The following is a 16,314-nucleotide window of genomic DNA, read 5'->3' as shown; positions in this document are numbered from 1 at the left end:
GCTGGCGGCAGCTCTGGGCTCAGCCGTGGTGACTGGAGGCAGCTGCCCCCGCCCCCCGCCCCCAGAGCAGCCCTCGCAGCATGGGGTCCTGGAGCGGGACGGGTGGTGTTGCTGAGCAGGCAGCTGTGGCCTCCGGTGGGGACAGGCCGGTGGGCAGGCCGGGAGGGAGCCCTCTGCCACCTGGCCGGTCCCTCCGTCCTCCCAGGTGGCCCAGCGTGAGTGTGGCTCATGACTGCACAGGGACAGAGGAGGGAGATGGTAGGCGGATAAAGGGAGAGGGCAGCTCCTGCTTGGTGGTGATGAGGCCAGGCCACTGACCAAGGGGCCCAGGGAGCCGGCCAGAGCCCCAGCATCACATCCAGACACCCCACAGGTGCCGGGCCCTCCCTGGCCCAGCCCAGGCTGTCCCTGGCCATTGGCCACCCAACCACTCTGGACAGCTACTGCCATGCCAAGGGAAGGGCAGTGTGAGGCCCTGCATGGCTCCAGGGCACCTTCTGCCACTTCTGCCCAGGGGCCCGGGGTGGCAGAGCCACTGTAGCTCCCCGAGTCCCTGAGTCCTCGTGCCGGAAAGCAGCCAAGAGGCCAAGGGACTGCCCAGTCAGAATGCGATGCGTGTGCGTGTGTGCATGAGGGCATGCATGTGCATGGCTGTGTGCGTATGCACCTGCGCATGTGTGTGAGGCATGCATGCGTGTGCGCATGTGCACTGTGTGAGGTGTATTACGCATGTATGCTTAAGTGGTGTGTGTGTGTGTGCATGGGTGTGCCTGTGCAATTTCTGTATGTGTGAGTGTGTGTGTGGTGTGTGTGCCCATGTGTGAGCCTGTGATTGAGCACAGGTGTGGGGTGTCAGCCACACTCCTGTCTTGTCACACGCACACCCAAGACAGTGCACAAGGCTTCTCCGAAGGGGGGCCCCACAGTGGGCGGGCACCGAGGGCACATGTGCTGTCAGCACTGAGCCTGGGGCCCTGAGGAGGCTGTTCCCCACACAGAGCCGTGGCCTGAGCCCCACCTGCTGCCACCTCAGAGACCCCTAGCCAGTGTGGGCTCGCATGGGTGAGAAGACAGCCCAGCTCTCCCTGGACCCAGCATTTGGGGCAGTCCTACCTGGTGGCCTTAGCTGGGCTCAGCCCTGCACCCATGGGGTCACTGCCTCAGAGGGCGCCAGGTGCCAGGCTTGCTGTCCATCACCCCAAATGCCAGGTGCCCCGCACTGCCTGCTGGGGGCCCACCGCCGCCTTTGGGCTCCCGGCTCAAAGCTGCTGCTCCTCGGGCCAGGTGCCCACAAGAGTGGGGGCCCAGGGTGGGGATGGTGTCCTTTCTCTCAAGACACCAGCAGGCCACAGCCAAGGGACCAGCCGCAGAGACTGGCGGGCGGGGCGGGCAGCTCCAGCGGGGACAGAAGAGACAACCTATAGCAAGCTGCCTTTGTCTAATGTTGCGTGGGGACTTGGACAGCTCTTGCCAGTGGTTATACCCTCTTCCAGCCCTGGGTCCGGTCAGGGCACCCTTGGGGACAGGGGAGGCAGCACCCCTGCAAAGGGCAGCAGGAAGTCTGCTCACCACACCCACCTGCCCAGCACCACTGCCCACAAGCAGGTCTCCGTGAACGTGCTGGCTGCAGCCTGCTGACCAGCACCCGGACAGGGCAGAGCACAGAGGACAAGGGGGTGCCCACCCCCCAGATCTGTGGCCGGGAGAGCCCCCAAGGACCCTCTGCCAGAAGCCTGTGGAGCACAGAGGTCCCCAGGCTCCTGTGTGTCCTGAGGCCTCGCCCCTCCTCTCCGGCCAGGGCCCTGGACGCAGGGCTGGCTCCCACACAGGACACTCAGAACACAGTGGATGGGCACGGGAGGCAAGGGGCATCCTCCCAGCCGTGCACATGGACACACCCTCAAGGGGACAGGCCTGTCCCGCACTGGGCACCCTCTCTGGCCCTGCTCCCTGACTCCACACCTCCAGCCTCTGCCATGGACCTGTCCTCTGCATCACCCACCCTCTCACACCTGGGCCGGCGGTCTACAGAGTGGGCACAGCAGCCTGGGTGCCCCTTGTTGGAAAAGGACTTCCGTTAACCTTCACCGTGAAGACTGAGGCTCCCCCACTGCCCGCCACCGCATCAGGCATGGGCACCGGAGGGTCCCGCCTCGAAACCTCAAGGCCAAGAGTCAGGGAAAAGGGGGTGGGGCCTCATTTCCGGGGCCCCGCCCAGCCCATGTCCGCAAAGGGGCCCTCGCCCGTGGCCGAGCGGGGCGGTGGCCCGCACGGGGTGCAGAGGTCGGAGTCCGTGTCCGACTCGCCCTCGGCAATGTAGGGTCTGACTTTGGCACAGGGGGCCACGGCCGCATAGCAGCTGTTGAGGCCGTCCAGGTTCTCCTTGGACTGGGAGATGCTGAAGCCGCTGAAGGAGCGCTCCAGCTCCTCGTGGTCCACGGACGGGATGGAGATGGACGTGTCGCTGTCTCGCAGCGCGCCCTCGTGGGGCCTGCTGGCTGGCGTGTCCTCGTGCCGCAGGAACTCCGTGCTAGCCCGGGTGCCCCCGTTGTAGGCAGACAGCGAGCGCTCATGGGTGGGCGGTGGCGGGATGCGCACCAGCGGGCCGTGGTCCCCCACGGGCGAGGCACCGTGGCCCTGGCGCGGATGGCCCTGAGGCTGCCACGAAGTAGAGGGTGGGCACTGAGTGGAGGGCACAGCCGGGGGGGCTGCGAAATTCTTGTGGCCAATGGAGCTGGTGGAGCGGATGAGCTTGACGATGCAGCCACTGCGGTCCCCCTGATCGCGGCTGTCCTCGGGGCTGTGGTACGGCGGTGCCGGCTCAGGCTCCTTGGCCCCAAAGTACGCCTCAGTCTCTGAGGGTGGGATCCCCATGCGCTGCGTGTAGATGCTGACCAGGAAGTCCAGCTTCTTCTCCATGGACAGGACCTGCAAGAGGGGCTGCTGGCAGGCTGCTCCCCAAGGTGAGGAGACCCAGCTTTTCCCTGAAGAGGTGGGGGGACCTGGGTTGCTCCCTGCAGAAGTGGGGGCACCCGGGCTGCTCCCTGCAGAGGTGCAGAGGCAGAGGGAGGCAGACCCACCAACAGCTCAGCCTCTGACCCCATTACTGTGTGTGGCCTCAGGGCTTCAGAGCGCTGGACCTGGGTGCTCCTGCTCATCTGGCTGCCCGCTGCCACCGTGGGCCCACCCATCAGAGCAATCGCCACAGAGGGACGCATGGCTCTCCTCCCTCCACGGCAGGAGCAGAGCCTGGTGGGAGTCCTTGTGTGTGTCCACAGGAGAGGGCTCTGGGGATGAGGCCCAGGTGACAGAGTTCACCCACAGGCCCCGGGACGTGGTGTCGCTCAGTGGCCCCCACCCAGGCAAGGGGAGGGCCATAAATGGTGCTCCTGGTCCTGAGGGCCTGTGGCCAAAGGAGGGAACATGCCCTAGACTGGGGAGGGGCTCAGGGGACATGCAGCACCCTAAGCTGTGATGGGCCCAGGTCCCTGGAAGCTCGAGGACCCCTCCCACAGCGTCCACCCTAGGCTGACACCACGGCGGCTCTCCAGGCTCCGCCCACCTGCTTCTCCACCTTGCCCAGCCGGCCCATCATGCTGGGGTCCTCCGGCAGCTCTGCTTCGGCCGGGCCCTTGGTGCGGTCCTTGTCTGTCATCGTCGGGCCCCGCCCCACAATCTGGTCCACTCTGCCAGGAAGAGACCCCGCCCCACAGCACGAGTTCAAGTGGTTGTGGTGGCCCATGACCCTCTCTTCCTGGGCTAGGCCACAGCCTCCAGATCCAGGTTCCAGGCCACACCCAGAGCTGACTGGGGGGCAGCAGGTGCCAGGACAGATAGATGCCGAGCACCTGTTCTCGCCTGGTTCTGGACTCCCAGGCCTGTTCCCTGCCCACCCCATCCCGGTGGGCCGGCACATTGGTGAGGAGGCACAGGAAGGTACTGGGGCCGTTCACCCCTCAGCTCGGCCCCTTGTGCTCTGTCCACCCCGGCACTGCCCCGCCTGAGCTTCCATCCTTCCTAATGTGCCACGGAGCCCTCTGCCCAGCCAGTCGGATGGGGACAGTTAAACGTCTACAGGGGAACAACAAGGCAGGGAGGCGGGGACAGTGAGCTGGGGCTCCATGCACCAGGACAGGGAGCGGGGACACAGACCAGCACGGAAACTGCCCACCACAATCAGAGAGGGGGTCTTTGTGTGCTTGCGTGTGCGCATGTGTGCGCATGTGTGCATGCACAGTGTACATTGTGTGTCTATATGTGCATGTGTTTTGTGTATAGTGTGCATCATGTATGTGTACATGTGTGCATGCATTGTGTCCACTGTGTGCACATGTGTGTCTCGTGTGTGCCTGTGTACGTGTGTGTGCGTGCACGTGCACACACACATGTGCAAGATGCAGAACACAGCTGAGCTGATCTCAAACAGGCCTTAGGCCATGAATGCCACAGGCGGAGAAGGCGCTTCCTTCAGGGAGGGCTTCTGTTTCCCACGCTGAGCAGGAAGGGCTCAGAGGGGGCCTTCGAATGGCGAGCGTGTGGACGCCACTCAGCATCAAGGGCCTCGCTGTCTGCAAGCCCTGGGGCAGCTGCTGCGAAACTGCCCGGCAAACAGCACTTGAGTCGGGATGCAGACGAGCCGGACAGCGACCCAGGCCGAGGCCCGCAGCCCCTGCCTCATCTCGGGCCTGGAGCCCCCAGCACAAAGCCCACTTCTCAAGTTTGGGGTGCAGGGACCTTGTGAGCTGGCTGGGGCCACAGCTGGGCTTCCTTCCTGACCACAGGACCACCCTGTCTGCCTCTGATGGGGGCACTTGGGGTGATTTTCTCTCTGTTGCAGGAAGCAGAAGGTTCAGGCTTGCGTCTGCCACGGTGCAGCCTCCGCATGCTCTCACGGGCTTCATGCTGGACGCATGCACCCAAGGACCAGCAGGGGGGGGAGGGCGGGGGGGACCCTGGGCTCCAAGCACATGCCCGTGGAAATGGACAAGGAGAAGGGGCTCGTGGTGTTGCCACATGTGCATACAGGCCAGGCCCGGCTCAGCGCCTTCACCCCTGCCACATGATGACCACCCGCCTGGCCGGTCCCCTGGGAGCCTTGGCCGTGGGCTCGGCCTGTTGCTGGGGCTGAGGGAGGGTCCTCTGAGGATCCTGTGCACCCTGCCCCTGGGCCTCAGGCTGAGGAGGTGGCTTAACCCCTGAGCCCCCACGTGCCAAGACTGTCCTCCTGCCTCTCCTCTGCATGGCTGAGCGCTCGGACTGCGGCCCGGGAGGCCTGGCGCTCCGAAGGCAGCAGGGCTTTCCCAGCTCTGGGCTCTCAACCTCCAGCTCCGCCCCTGCAGCAACTCCCAGGATGGCTTGGGTCTCGGGTACCACATCCTTGGGGCTGGGGGACATGGTAGAGCGGGGAACCCAGAAAGTATTGTCTGGGGCTGCCCTGGGTCAGGCCGACTCCCCTGAGAATGCCAGGTGGAGATGTCTGACACGCTGACCCTGGCCCCCAGGTGCCCTGGGCCCCTCTGCTCCCCAGCTGTCAGCACCGCCGGGGGCATCTCTCCATACCCTCACATCCCTGCTCTGGGACCCCACTCTTCCTGACTGACCAGGCCTGCCGGAGAAGGTGGACGGGCCACAGCCTCCTCTGCAGGGTCCCAGGGGTGCCGGAGGGCTCCGCTGTCTGCATTTGTTCCTAAAGGACCTGCATGTGCTAACTCGCCGTCCATTCTGCCCATCAGCTGACGTCCTCCTCGTAATGCTACCATGATGCTGACCCATGTTTATCCACAGGTTCAAGGCAAGAGAAGTGATGGGACTTGCTCAGATCCTCATAGGTCAACCCCGCAGGTGTGTGGGTGCTGGGGTCTGAGTCGCACCGGGGGCTGGGTGGCAAGGACACCATGGTCCCCGGAGCCCTGAAGGTCCTCCCTGCACATCTGGGCACCCCAATCCTGGCCTCTGCCTCTGCCCAGGGAGCCCTGCCCCAGGAGGACGGCACACAGGGTGTCCTTGGAAAGCTTCCCCAGGGCCCTGCCAAGAGGAGCAGCCCCAACACAGCCCACCCGGGCTCTGCAGAGGAATGCCTGCTCCCGGGTCTGGCTGGTCAGTGACAGAGAAACGTCCCCTCCACCCCTCGGAAGAGCAGTGCGGGTCTGCCGTCATGTGGCCTGGAGCGAAGGGGGCTGGCCATTCCACAGACACAGGCAGGAGAGGCTGGCGTCCTGACCTAGGCGAGTACTGGGGTGACTCTCTCGGAGGGGCCGTGGGTCCTTTGGTGGGGTACTTCTTGTGCCGGGGAGTTGAAGGGGGTGGGGGGCCCACAATCATATCTATCCTGGCGAGTAAACAAGAGAAGAGACACCAGCAAACGCGTCGTGAGCACCGCGAGGGCCGGCTGGGCTTGCCGAGACAGGAGCAACCGGCCGAAGCAGCAGGCCTTCTCACAGCTACGTCCACTTGCAACAACACAGTGGGCGCCACGCTCACTTGATGCTCCCCTTTCAGGCGAGCACGGCCCTGCGCTGCGTCTCGCCGTGCCCAGCCTGCCGGCGGGCATGCACATGTGCAGGGCGAAGGCCAGCGGCCCCGCGCCAGAGCGCCAGCTTTCACAACACTCGGACTGCTGGCCAGTCGCCCGGCTCCTTGGGGAGCACTTCATTTTCCCACAGAAAGGGAAGGAAAGGGGAGCTCAGGACAGAAGGACCTGGGAGCACCACAGCTGCTGCGAGGGAGACACAGCAGGCAGACTGTTCTCTCACATGCACACCAATTGCTCACACGCACACACATGCACGCATGTTGCTCTCACACATAACACTCACACATGTTGCTCACATGCACACACACTCACACAGGCACACACAAATTGCTCATGTGCACACATGCACACATGTCTGCTTATGTGTACACAGACAGGTTCACACACTCATATGTACACTCACAGCCTGCTTATGCACACACAGGCATACGTAGTCATATGCACACTACACATGTCTGTTTACAAACACAGGCAGACTCACACACTCATATACACTCACACAATCTGCTTATGCACACATGTGCACACTCAGTCATATGCATAATCACACGTGTTGCCCACACATGCACACCTGACATGCTTGCACACACTCACATGTGTTTTCACTCACATGCTCACACATTTCCCTCCATGTGCACAATTACACACACATTTGCTCACACTCACAACACAGGTTTAGTCGATGCTCTGGGAGGACTGGCCTCTTGGCCTGAGTCCAGGCAGAGGGAGGTGTCACTCCCTGACCTCTGCCCACAGGAGCCGGTTAAGGCCCAGCGAGACCCACCCCTGGCATCCAGGCGCAGGACAGGGGAGGCCCCCCAGAGCGGCATGCACCGACTTTCCAGAATGAGGACTTCATCCCTTCCCAGGGGCTAGGAGCTGGGCTGCCCTCCAGGACTGTCCCCTGACCACTCAGACCCTCCCAGCTGGGGCCCAGGCTTCGCTGGTGGAGCAGCCTTGTTTGAGGAGCCGTGGGCGGGGCGGGGCGGGGCGGGGTGGGGCTGGGCAGGGGCTCTGACAGGTGGGAGCATGTGACCCACCTCAGGAGACACCCACGACAATAGCTGTGACCTGTTCACAAACACCACAAACACATGTGTGTGCACAGCTCATTTATATGTGGAGGGTGGGTGCCTGTGAGCACACCTGTACTGGCAGTGCATTTGTGTGTGTGTAATTATGTGGTACATGCATGTGGTACCAGGCTAACAGCATGTATGTGTGTACATGTGTACTACCATGTGTGTGCATGTGGTGGTGGGCATGGGCCTTTGTGTGCACTGTGTGCACATCTGTGTTGTGTGTGCCTCGGGCCCTTGCTCATGCCTGTATACATGTATGTACAGGTACCTTTTAGGGTGAGCAAGCCAGTTCTCACACACGTGGGCTTGGAGATAGCAGTGTGTGCCCTGCCATTGTACACCGCAGACACGCACCCCAGCCCCACTTACTGCCCAGGAGGTGAGAAGCCCCATGAGGTGGGGCGGGGGGACAAGGCCCTCTGTCCTAGCAGAAGAGGTGCCAAGGTGCATAAGTGACACTGGATGGGTCTGTGCATGCCCACAGCTTCACCTCTCAACACACACGCACATGTACACATGATGACATACGGCACACTGGACACACACATGCACACACATGCATGCACCCATACACATGCACACAGAGACCGATACCGTGCACCCACACACATGTGCATTCACACATGCATGCTTCCCATCACAGAGCAGGAAGGAGGGAAGAAAAAGGAGAGACAAGAGAGGCGTTAAAAACAAGCATGAAGGAAAGTCTGTGTGGGGCGAGAGGAAGGGCCCAGAGGTGGCAGCAAGCAGGTCTGGCCACTGTGCCCACCTCAGCCCTGCCCCCTGCCCCGCTTGGCGGAGAGCACGCCAGCCCTCCACAAGACCCATCTCCCCACCTCATGGCGTGTCAGCCTGGCCCAGGAGGACCGGCCTCCGCGCCCAGGGCTCAGGGGCGGCTCTTGCCTGGACTGCAGGTTTTTGATGCGGGACAGCATGTCCAGGTGGCCGGCCGAGTACTGCTCGATCACGTCCATCACGTCGTAGGGCCGCAAGCTCTCCTTGAACTTCCGCTTGGACACCAGGAACCTCATGACACTGAGGGTTGGGCAGGGCCGTGAGCCCAGGGCAGAGGCCACCTCGGGACACTCTCCAAGCAGGGCCAGCCCCAGCGTCCACTTCCTGGCCCCCCTCCAGCATCTCCGAGAATGTGCACTGGACAACTTGTCCCTATTATCTGGGCCACCCACCCACCAAAGACACCAGCCGCTCCTGGTCCCAGCTGTTCAGCAGACCCGCATCCACCCGAGAACCCCCTGGGCAGCTCCTGGCTGTTCAAGAACACCCTCGGGTGATGGGCAAGGGAACCCCGTGACACGAGGGGTCTTCTGAGCCACAAGGAGCTGGGACTAAGGGGTGTCGGCCAGTGTCCCCCCCCCGAGCGTGTGCCCTCACACAAGCCCCCCAAAGCCCTGCATTCCAGGGACAGTGACTGCCCTTCAGGACCCTGAGGGGGGGTGTCCTCACCCCAGACACCCAGGGTCACTCACCAGACGGCCCGGATGCTGACTTTGAGGCCCGGGGTCAGGTCCTCCGTCACAAACTCGCAGTTACAGCTCTTGTTGTCATCCACGATGTCCTCCCCGGGGAGACTTGCTTCTGGGTGGAAGGGGACATGGCCCATGAGGAGACGAGTCCCTTGGTGCCATGGCGCGCCTCGTCAGGGAACCCCTCAGGCACCCCGTCGGGCCCACATGCTCTAGATTCCACCTGTTCTTTCTCCGCGGCTTTGCTGGCCTTGGCCTGCGGGGGTGCGACGTGAGGATTGCAGGGGCACCACTGTGAGTGGACGGACGGAGGGCCAGAGTGGGGCACGTCCACACCCAGTAACGGCGGAACACCGCTCAGCATGAAAAGGAACGTGCGCCATGGAGGAGCCCAGAGAGCACCCCATGAACTCAGCCGGGCACCCAACACAGAAGCCGCGCGGCCCGCCTGCGCGACATGTCCAGGACACTTCCCGAGAGGAAAGCCGCTGGCGTGGCCAGGGGCTGGGGAGGCTGCTAAGGGGGCTCCTTTGGGGAGATGAAATGTCCTGGAGCTAGAGAGTAGACATGCCAAATGCCCCTGAACGGTTCACTTTAAAATGGCTAATTTTATGGGATGTGAATTTCACCTCAATAAAGGAAGCAACGGATGAAGTGGGCCTGCACTTGGGGGTGAGCCCTGGAAGCAGCTGGGCCACAGCGGTGCCCGACCTGACCCACCTTCCGAGTTCTGCCGAGACGCGGCGCCCTTGACCCGGAAGGCCTGCCGCGCGCGGCTGCGGTCCCCGAAGCTCCAGCTCTTGGGCACCTTGCTCGGACTGTCCTCCAGGCTCTGGTCGGCGCTGGGCGACCGCCTGACGGGCTGGGCTTGTGGGGACCCCTTCCCCTTGGCAGCCACACCTCGGGGGCTGGAGAAGACACGGTCTTTCAAACTGACCTTCTGACTGCTCCCAGGAGGACAGACACACAGAAAGAGAGCAGAAGGAGTCACTCTGGACAGCACACTGGCACCCGTCAGCTGCTCTTAGCCAACATCCTCCCACATGGCGAGCAGCTGCAGCCCAGCCCCAGAGAAATGCCCGCTGGGCCGCTGCCCTGGCCTGGAGCCCGGGGGTCGGAGGTCACCAGGTCAATTCCACCATGGGGTCCTGGGCTGGCTTAGGGGCTGGTCAGGGGACTCGTACATCACTTTGCCTACCACCAAAAGGGGCCCAGCCCTGTCCACACTGTCCAGCCAGGCCTCCCTCTCCACGGTGACACCCACAGCAGGACGAGTCCCCAAATGCCCAGCACCAGCGGCTTCTCCCTGGGCATCAGTGTGGGCACCTGACCACCGAGGCTCCCTGTCTCCCCTCCACACTCTACACTGCCCCAGAGTCAGGAGGGGTGAGCTCTGCAGCCCGGGGAGCAGGGTGAGGGCATGGCACAAGAAGCATCCTGGGGGGTCCCTGTCCACCTCCCCTCTGCCCGGGGCCGCCCAGGCTCCACCCCCACCCCCAGGGCGCATGGGAGCTGACGGTCCGCTCCTGGAGGATGGAGTGGGTGGGCATGCTCTGCGGCCACTTGGCTGTCCTGAGCCCTGGCAGGGAGGGGTGGCCAGGGCCGGCCAGCCACAGCCCCGTGGGCCTCCCTGTCCACATATCTAGTAACTGTGGAGATGGGTCTGACACTGAGTGTGCCTGGCTCCCATACCCTCTGGGCAGCAGCCAGGAGTCGGGCGGCCACTGGGCAGTCCCCTCATGTGCTCGAGAAGACAGCAGGCTCTGTGACCTGGGCCCCTTGCTGCCCCTGCTGGCTTATGACAAACCTGCCCAGGGGTTCCTGTGGGAACCGCCACACCTGCTAACCTCAGACATCGCCAGCCCCCGTGCTACCCTGGGTAGCCACCTCCCTCGGCCCCAACCAGAACGTACAGCCTGGACACACCGTCTGGCGGCGCAGTGATGACCGGCCATGGAGAGGCAGCCCACCACCGGCCCACCTGGCCCGGCTGGCACCCTCCCTGCCCCGGCCCGCAGACCGTGCACTAGGTCAGGGGCTCTGCAGAACAGAACTGCGCAGATGGCCCCAAGGTGTGGAGCCCACTGTGGGCAGCCCGCCCCGCCCCCCGGGGCCCCTGCGAGCACAAGGCCAGGCGTCAGCTTGCTCAGGACACTGGCCCCGAGCTGGCGACCACTGAGGGCAGGCAAGGACTGAATGGGCAGGTGGGGACTGAGGCAGCATGGGGCCTCTGGACAAATGACCTCTTCTGTGTTCCTGTCCCAACAAAGGCCACCAGCTGGTCCAGGGAGACCCTGAGCAGTGTGGCCCCGCCCAGCCAGGAGAGCTGGGGACCCTGGTGGGACCTACAGCCCAGGCAGCACACAGGGGCCCAGGAACTCAGCCCCACGAGGACGGAGCCACAGGAAGGAGCCTCCCCTGGCCCCGCCTGGCCCTGCTGTGCACCTGCTTAGACCAGGAAGGGTCCCCTGCTGGAAGGTGTCACAGGGTGGACACCGGGACCTCCACAGTCGTTGAGGCTCAGTGCCCTCAGCCACTTGCATCCCACCCCAGCCACCTGGACCTGCCCCAACTCCAGATGCCCAAACGCCGGTCCTCCCTCCCTCACCTCGCAAGCCAAGGACAGAGTCAGCCCACGGGAGGGGCTGAGGCTCTGGCTCTTACATAGGGCTGGGGGCACATTCAGGAGGGTCTGGGAGAGAACACCGAGGCCCAGCTCCCCTCCCTGCCCGCCACGCCCAGGGCGAAATTCTCAATATGTGGGGCCAGCTGCAAATTGGGATGGGGGGGTAAGAGGTCTGCACAGTGGGCCACTCAGTGGTGGGAGAGCTGCCGGGCATGGCTGGGCCCCGATGCCCAGGATGAAATGACATTCCTGAGGCTTGTGCACAGCAGGACTGCACCTGGCCTGGCCTCCTGGCCCTTCTATCCCCACGCTGCCTGACCACAGTCCCTGACCTGAGGGAGCAGCCTGTGGCTAGATGCACCATGGACACAGCTCCGGGCAAGCAGGACCGCCTCTGCCCAGCCCAGATCTCTCACAAGTCATCCCACAAGCGCTCACGTCCGTGAACACACAGGCAGCATGGACAGGTAGGGGGATCCTCTGAGCCCCCTCAGGGTGGAGAAGGATTTGGAGCATGCACGGATGCAGAGGTGCAGAGGTGCAAGCATGCGGCCGCCTGGGGCCCTGATCCTGCTGCACGGCCCCTCCCGACGCCTGCCCCTCGGCACCGACCGCATGCACAGGACAAGTGAGTAGCTGCCCACATTGCAGGGCTGCCCCGGTCAGGGCGGGAGGCGGGCAGGAGGGAGACGGGTGGGTGCACTCTGAGCAAGCAGAAAGACAGACAGTCCTGCACCCACCCCTGACAGCGGACAGAGGAGCACACGGTGCAGTGGAGGTGCTCATGGTGTCACGGGGTGCGCCTCTCCGCCGGCCCGTTCCAGTCTGCCCTCAACCAGGCCTGTACGTGGGAAGGGGAGCTGGGGGCCTCTGGCTTTCTGGTGTTTGGTGTGTGAGCACCACGGGAGCTGGCACACACAGGACGGAGCTGCCTCGCAGGCAGCGAGGGGGCGGATGAGGGGGAGCTGACCCAGGTGCCTAGTAGAGGTGCTAGACTGGCCCTGGAGAGAGGCTTCTGGAGCAGTCAGGGTCCCAGGGCCAGCGCCCTTTCTGGGTCCTCAAGCCCCTGGCCGGCCCCTCCTGCTGGGAGCAGGGCTCCTTTGCTTAAGGAGAAAGAGTTTGGGAATCAGAGGGCGCCTAGCGCTGCCCCACACGGGCTGTGGGCCTAGCTGCCAATCAGAATTGGGGGAGCCGGGGCCTCTCCGGCTCATCTAGAACTTCTAATAAGCTGTGTTCGGAGCGGAAGAGCCGTGCAGCAGGGCGTCCGTGCCATGCGTCCGTGGTACCTAGAGTGTCCAGGGCAGCAGCCACACAGGCCCTCTCTGCACGTTCTGCCTTTACTGGAAATGAGGAGAGCACAGTTAGTCCCCTGGCAGGGAGCCCGGGCTGGCGAGTGGGCAGGTAAACTGAGGCACCGTGACCACCCCTGGCGTAGCTCTGGGCTCAGGGTCCACCAGCCACAGAGCGTGTGTCTGAGCAAGGACCTTGCGGAGGCTGCACATCAAGCACTCCGCCGGCCTGGGAAAGAAACAGTCCCCGGTTTGGGGAGAAAAAATAAAATTCCCTGTTTTTCCCTCCCCAAATGCCTTTTCCTTCTAGAGTCAGAGCTTGGGGTCACGTCTTTTTAAAAGATGTATTATTTTTTGCTACATTCATGCGAATAAAAAAAATAATACATGGGCTAAGACTTCGCAAGAGGCTGGCACTAGATGGACAGGATTCTGGAAAGCACATGTTTGGGGAGGAAAACGTGCAGTTTGGTTTCACAAACCAATCGTAAGGTTTGGCTGAGCCAAGCCAGCTGCCCAGTCAGGGGCTCAGGAGGGAGGGGGTTGGGGGCCAAAGTCGGTGGACCTGCCAGGCCGGGGAGGGGGTGCCTGGGGGTGTCCTCCAACGGTCAGCACCCTAGGACCTCCCGAGAGGAGACTTATCTCTGCACCAGAACACGCAAGAAAGCAAGAAACAAGAACTACAAGAAATCCTTGGCTTTCCTGGGGCCTCTCCCTCTTTCTCCACCTTCGAAGCTGTTGCTCCTGAGACAGCAGTTCTCAAACTGTGCACCTGAGGAACCCAGACGCACCTGCTGGCCTCAGCTCCCGGAGGAGGGCTCAGCATCCACACACATTTGTTGAAACATCGGTGGCACCTGCTGGTGTCCAGACACCTCTCTCCACTCCCACATAAAGGAACCACGTGACGACCTCTGAGCCAGCCAGCCCAGGGTCCTCGAAGCCCTCCCCTGGCCCCCCATGCTCCCCCAAGAAGAACCTGTGCCCCTCGAGCCTCCTCCTGTGGGACCTGTCCTGTCATTTGGGTGAAGAACAGGACCTGCCAGGCGACTTAGTCCCGGTGGGAGGGAGCTGGGGCCCAGCTGCCCGGCAAGTGGTCTCACATGGGGCAAACCTCCCTGTGACTCAGTATTCCCAGGACCCAGACCCCCACCTGGCAGCTCTGGCTGCTCACAGAAGCCCCTCAAATTTGGGGCAAACATTCTCTCCCGGGCCCCCTCCATGTCAGCCACAAGTCCACCAGAGCCTGCTGTGCCCCCGGGGTCCCAGGCCTGCACATGCAGCTCCACCTTCAGGCTGCCCCTGGGAAAGAGAGCAATGGGGGGGGCTCAGCTCCCAGCCTGTGAAGGGTCCCGGTTTGCTGCTGCGAACCTCCCACTCAGTCGCCTGCCCTGGAAGCATTTCCCAGGGCCCCGCAGCCCCCCGCACGACGGCTCCCACTGCGGTCTGACGGCCGCCCCACACCCGGCTCCAGAGCACTGGGGGCAGGGCCGGCTGCTCACTGTATTCATGTCAGTGGGAACCTAAACAGCCACACGTGGCCGTGGCTCCTGTGTGGGGCAGTGCAGCCTCAGAGCCTGACGGCGCTGAGGACCGTGGGCTACTGGCACCCCAACCCTGAGCCTGGGGTGTCAAGGACTCCCGACTCTGCCTGTCCCCTCTGGGCTCCAGGCTGGCACTGGTGTTCCCGCCTCCTTCAGCCAACCCGAGCGTCACCTGTCTTAGAGCTTCGGCTTCAAGCCCAGGGAGGCCAGGCCCAGGAGGGAGGAAGACCCATCACAGACACTCACCAAGACCGACTGGACAGACACGCCTGTGACAAGGAGGGACGCACATGGACAAGGGGCAAAGCGGTGGGAGCAGGGGTCTCCTCCAGGGACAGAGTGGGGGCGGGGGCAGTCAGAAATGGGAAGGGTCAGAGGGTGGGTCAGGGACACGCCCAGAGCAGCACAGCCCGAGACCCCTGGCTGCCCCGGCCCCCAGCTCCAGCCCTAGTGCAGACGGCCTTGGTCTGACGCCGCCACAGCCGTGGTGTGTGCCCACCATGAGCCCGGCTCACGGGAGCTGAGCAAGGGTCCTTGCGTCCACCCATCCACCTGCACTTACGGAACAGGACCGCTCCGGCAGCCCACGGACACCCTGGGGACAAGTGCAGTGCAGAACGATTTCCTACACACCTACCATGGTGCTAAAAAGGGGGTGGCTGCCCCAGGGGAGGGCAGAAATGCGCTCGCCATTACCTGGCCGATAGGTGTGCCTCTCAGGTGAGGCAAAGTCCTTGGTTCCCAGGAGGAGGCGGGGCCAGGCTGGCCCTGGGGGAAGCTGCTGGGCCAGGGGCAGGCAGGGACACAGGACACACGGGGAGGACGGAGGACTGGTGAGGGGCAGGGAGCATAGCACAGAGCCCGGAGGCGCCCGTGTGTCCTCACCTTGAGTCCTGCTTTCAGGGCCAGCACCTCATCCCCAAAGACAGAGCGCACGTGAAAGGGCCCAAGAAGGGCAGTGCCATGATTAAAGGCACTTGGGGGCGAGATTTCCAGATTGGGGAAGGGGAGGGCAGGGGAGGAGAGAGAGAGAGAGAGGCTGAGACCAGAGTTGCCGGAGGGGAGAACAGCCGGGGCCATGAGCGCAGGGAGCCCACCGGAGCGCCTCAGGCCACGGGGGCTCTTGCAGACAATGGGCAGAGGACAGGTGGGCGCGGCCCGGAGGCTGCCCCCCACAGGTGCCCAGGAGGCACAGACCAGCCCCCGCCACCCCCGGGCTAAACCAACTCCTGCCCAAAAGCGTTTCCTCAGCCTCTCTGAGGGATCCCTTCGCTTCGGCCCTTTTGGGCAGTTCAGGACAGAGCACGGCCCCTTCCAGTTCCAGGCACCGGCCAGTATTCCCTGCTTGGGGCCCAGGGATGGAGCAGCGTGCCCTCAAGGGCTGGAGAGGGTGGGCTCAGCCGATTCCGTCTACCCCACCAGAGCAGCCAGCTGAGCCGCCTGTGGTCCCAGAGGGCACCGCGTGGGGAGCAGCAGGAGGGTGGTGCCTTTGGCCCCATCGGGGGACTGGCCTCCCTCTGCAGTGAGTGGATGGGGCCTGGGGGACCCCCAGGCTGCAGCTCACGACGTGAAGCTGTGGTATGGCCTGAATTCTCTGCTGCCACGAGGGAGACACTGGGCCACACCCTGGCTCCACCTGCACAGAGGTCCCCCACAGAGCCCCTCCTCGGGTCTCTAACCTGCTGCCGTAGCAGAATGGGGGGCCTGCTGAGACCCTGTGTGAAGAGGGAACTTCCCATTCTCCCCAGAAACTTTCA

At 63.5% G+C, this 16,314-nt stretch overlaps 1 protein-coding gene across 1 annotated transcript in view; it reads right to left on the bottom strand.

Moving 5' to 3' along the window:
- Positions 1–2,190: 2,190 nt before the first annotated feature.
- The window catches only part of KCNQ2 (potassium voltage-gated channel subfamily Q member 2), a 26,534-nt gene continuing 12,410 nt past the window's right edge, over positions 2,191–16,314 (bottom strand). Inside the window, exons 10-15 of the mRNA XM_023748741.1 lie at positions 13,011–13,068; positions 9,819–10,042; positions 9,102–9,210; positions 8,518–8,649; positions 3,563–3,686; positions 2,191–2,928 (exon numbers count right to left, since the gene is read on the bottom strand). Coding sequence (XP_023604509.1) covers positions 2,197–2,928; positions 3,563–3,686; positions 8,518–8,649; positions 9,102–9,210; positions 9,819–10,042; positions 13,011–13,068 — 1,379 coding nt within the window. The 3' untranslated portion in view covers positions 2,191–2,196. The remainder of the gene's footprint in view (positions 2,929–3,562; positions 3,687–8,517; positions 8,650–9,101; positions 9,211–9,818; positions 10,043–13,010; positions 13,069–16,314) is intronic.

This window comes from Myotis lucifugus, unplaced genomic scaffold (assembly GCF_000147115.1).
Source record: "Myotis lucifugus unplaced genomic scaffold, Myoluc2.0 scaffold_1753, whole genome shotgun sequence".
NCBI lineage: Eukaryota > Metazoa > Chordata > Mammalia > Chiroptera > Vespertilionidae > Myotis > Myotis lucifugus.
The sequence above is the reverse complement of the archived record's forward strand: the minus strand, read 5'-3'. Positions and strand labels throughout refer to the sequence as shown.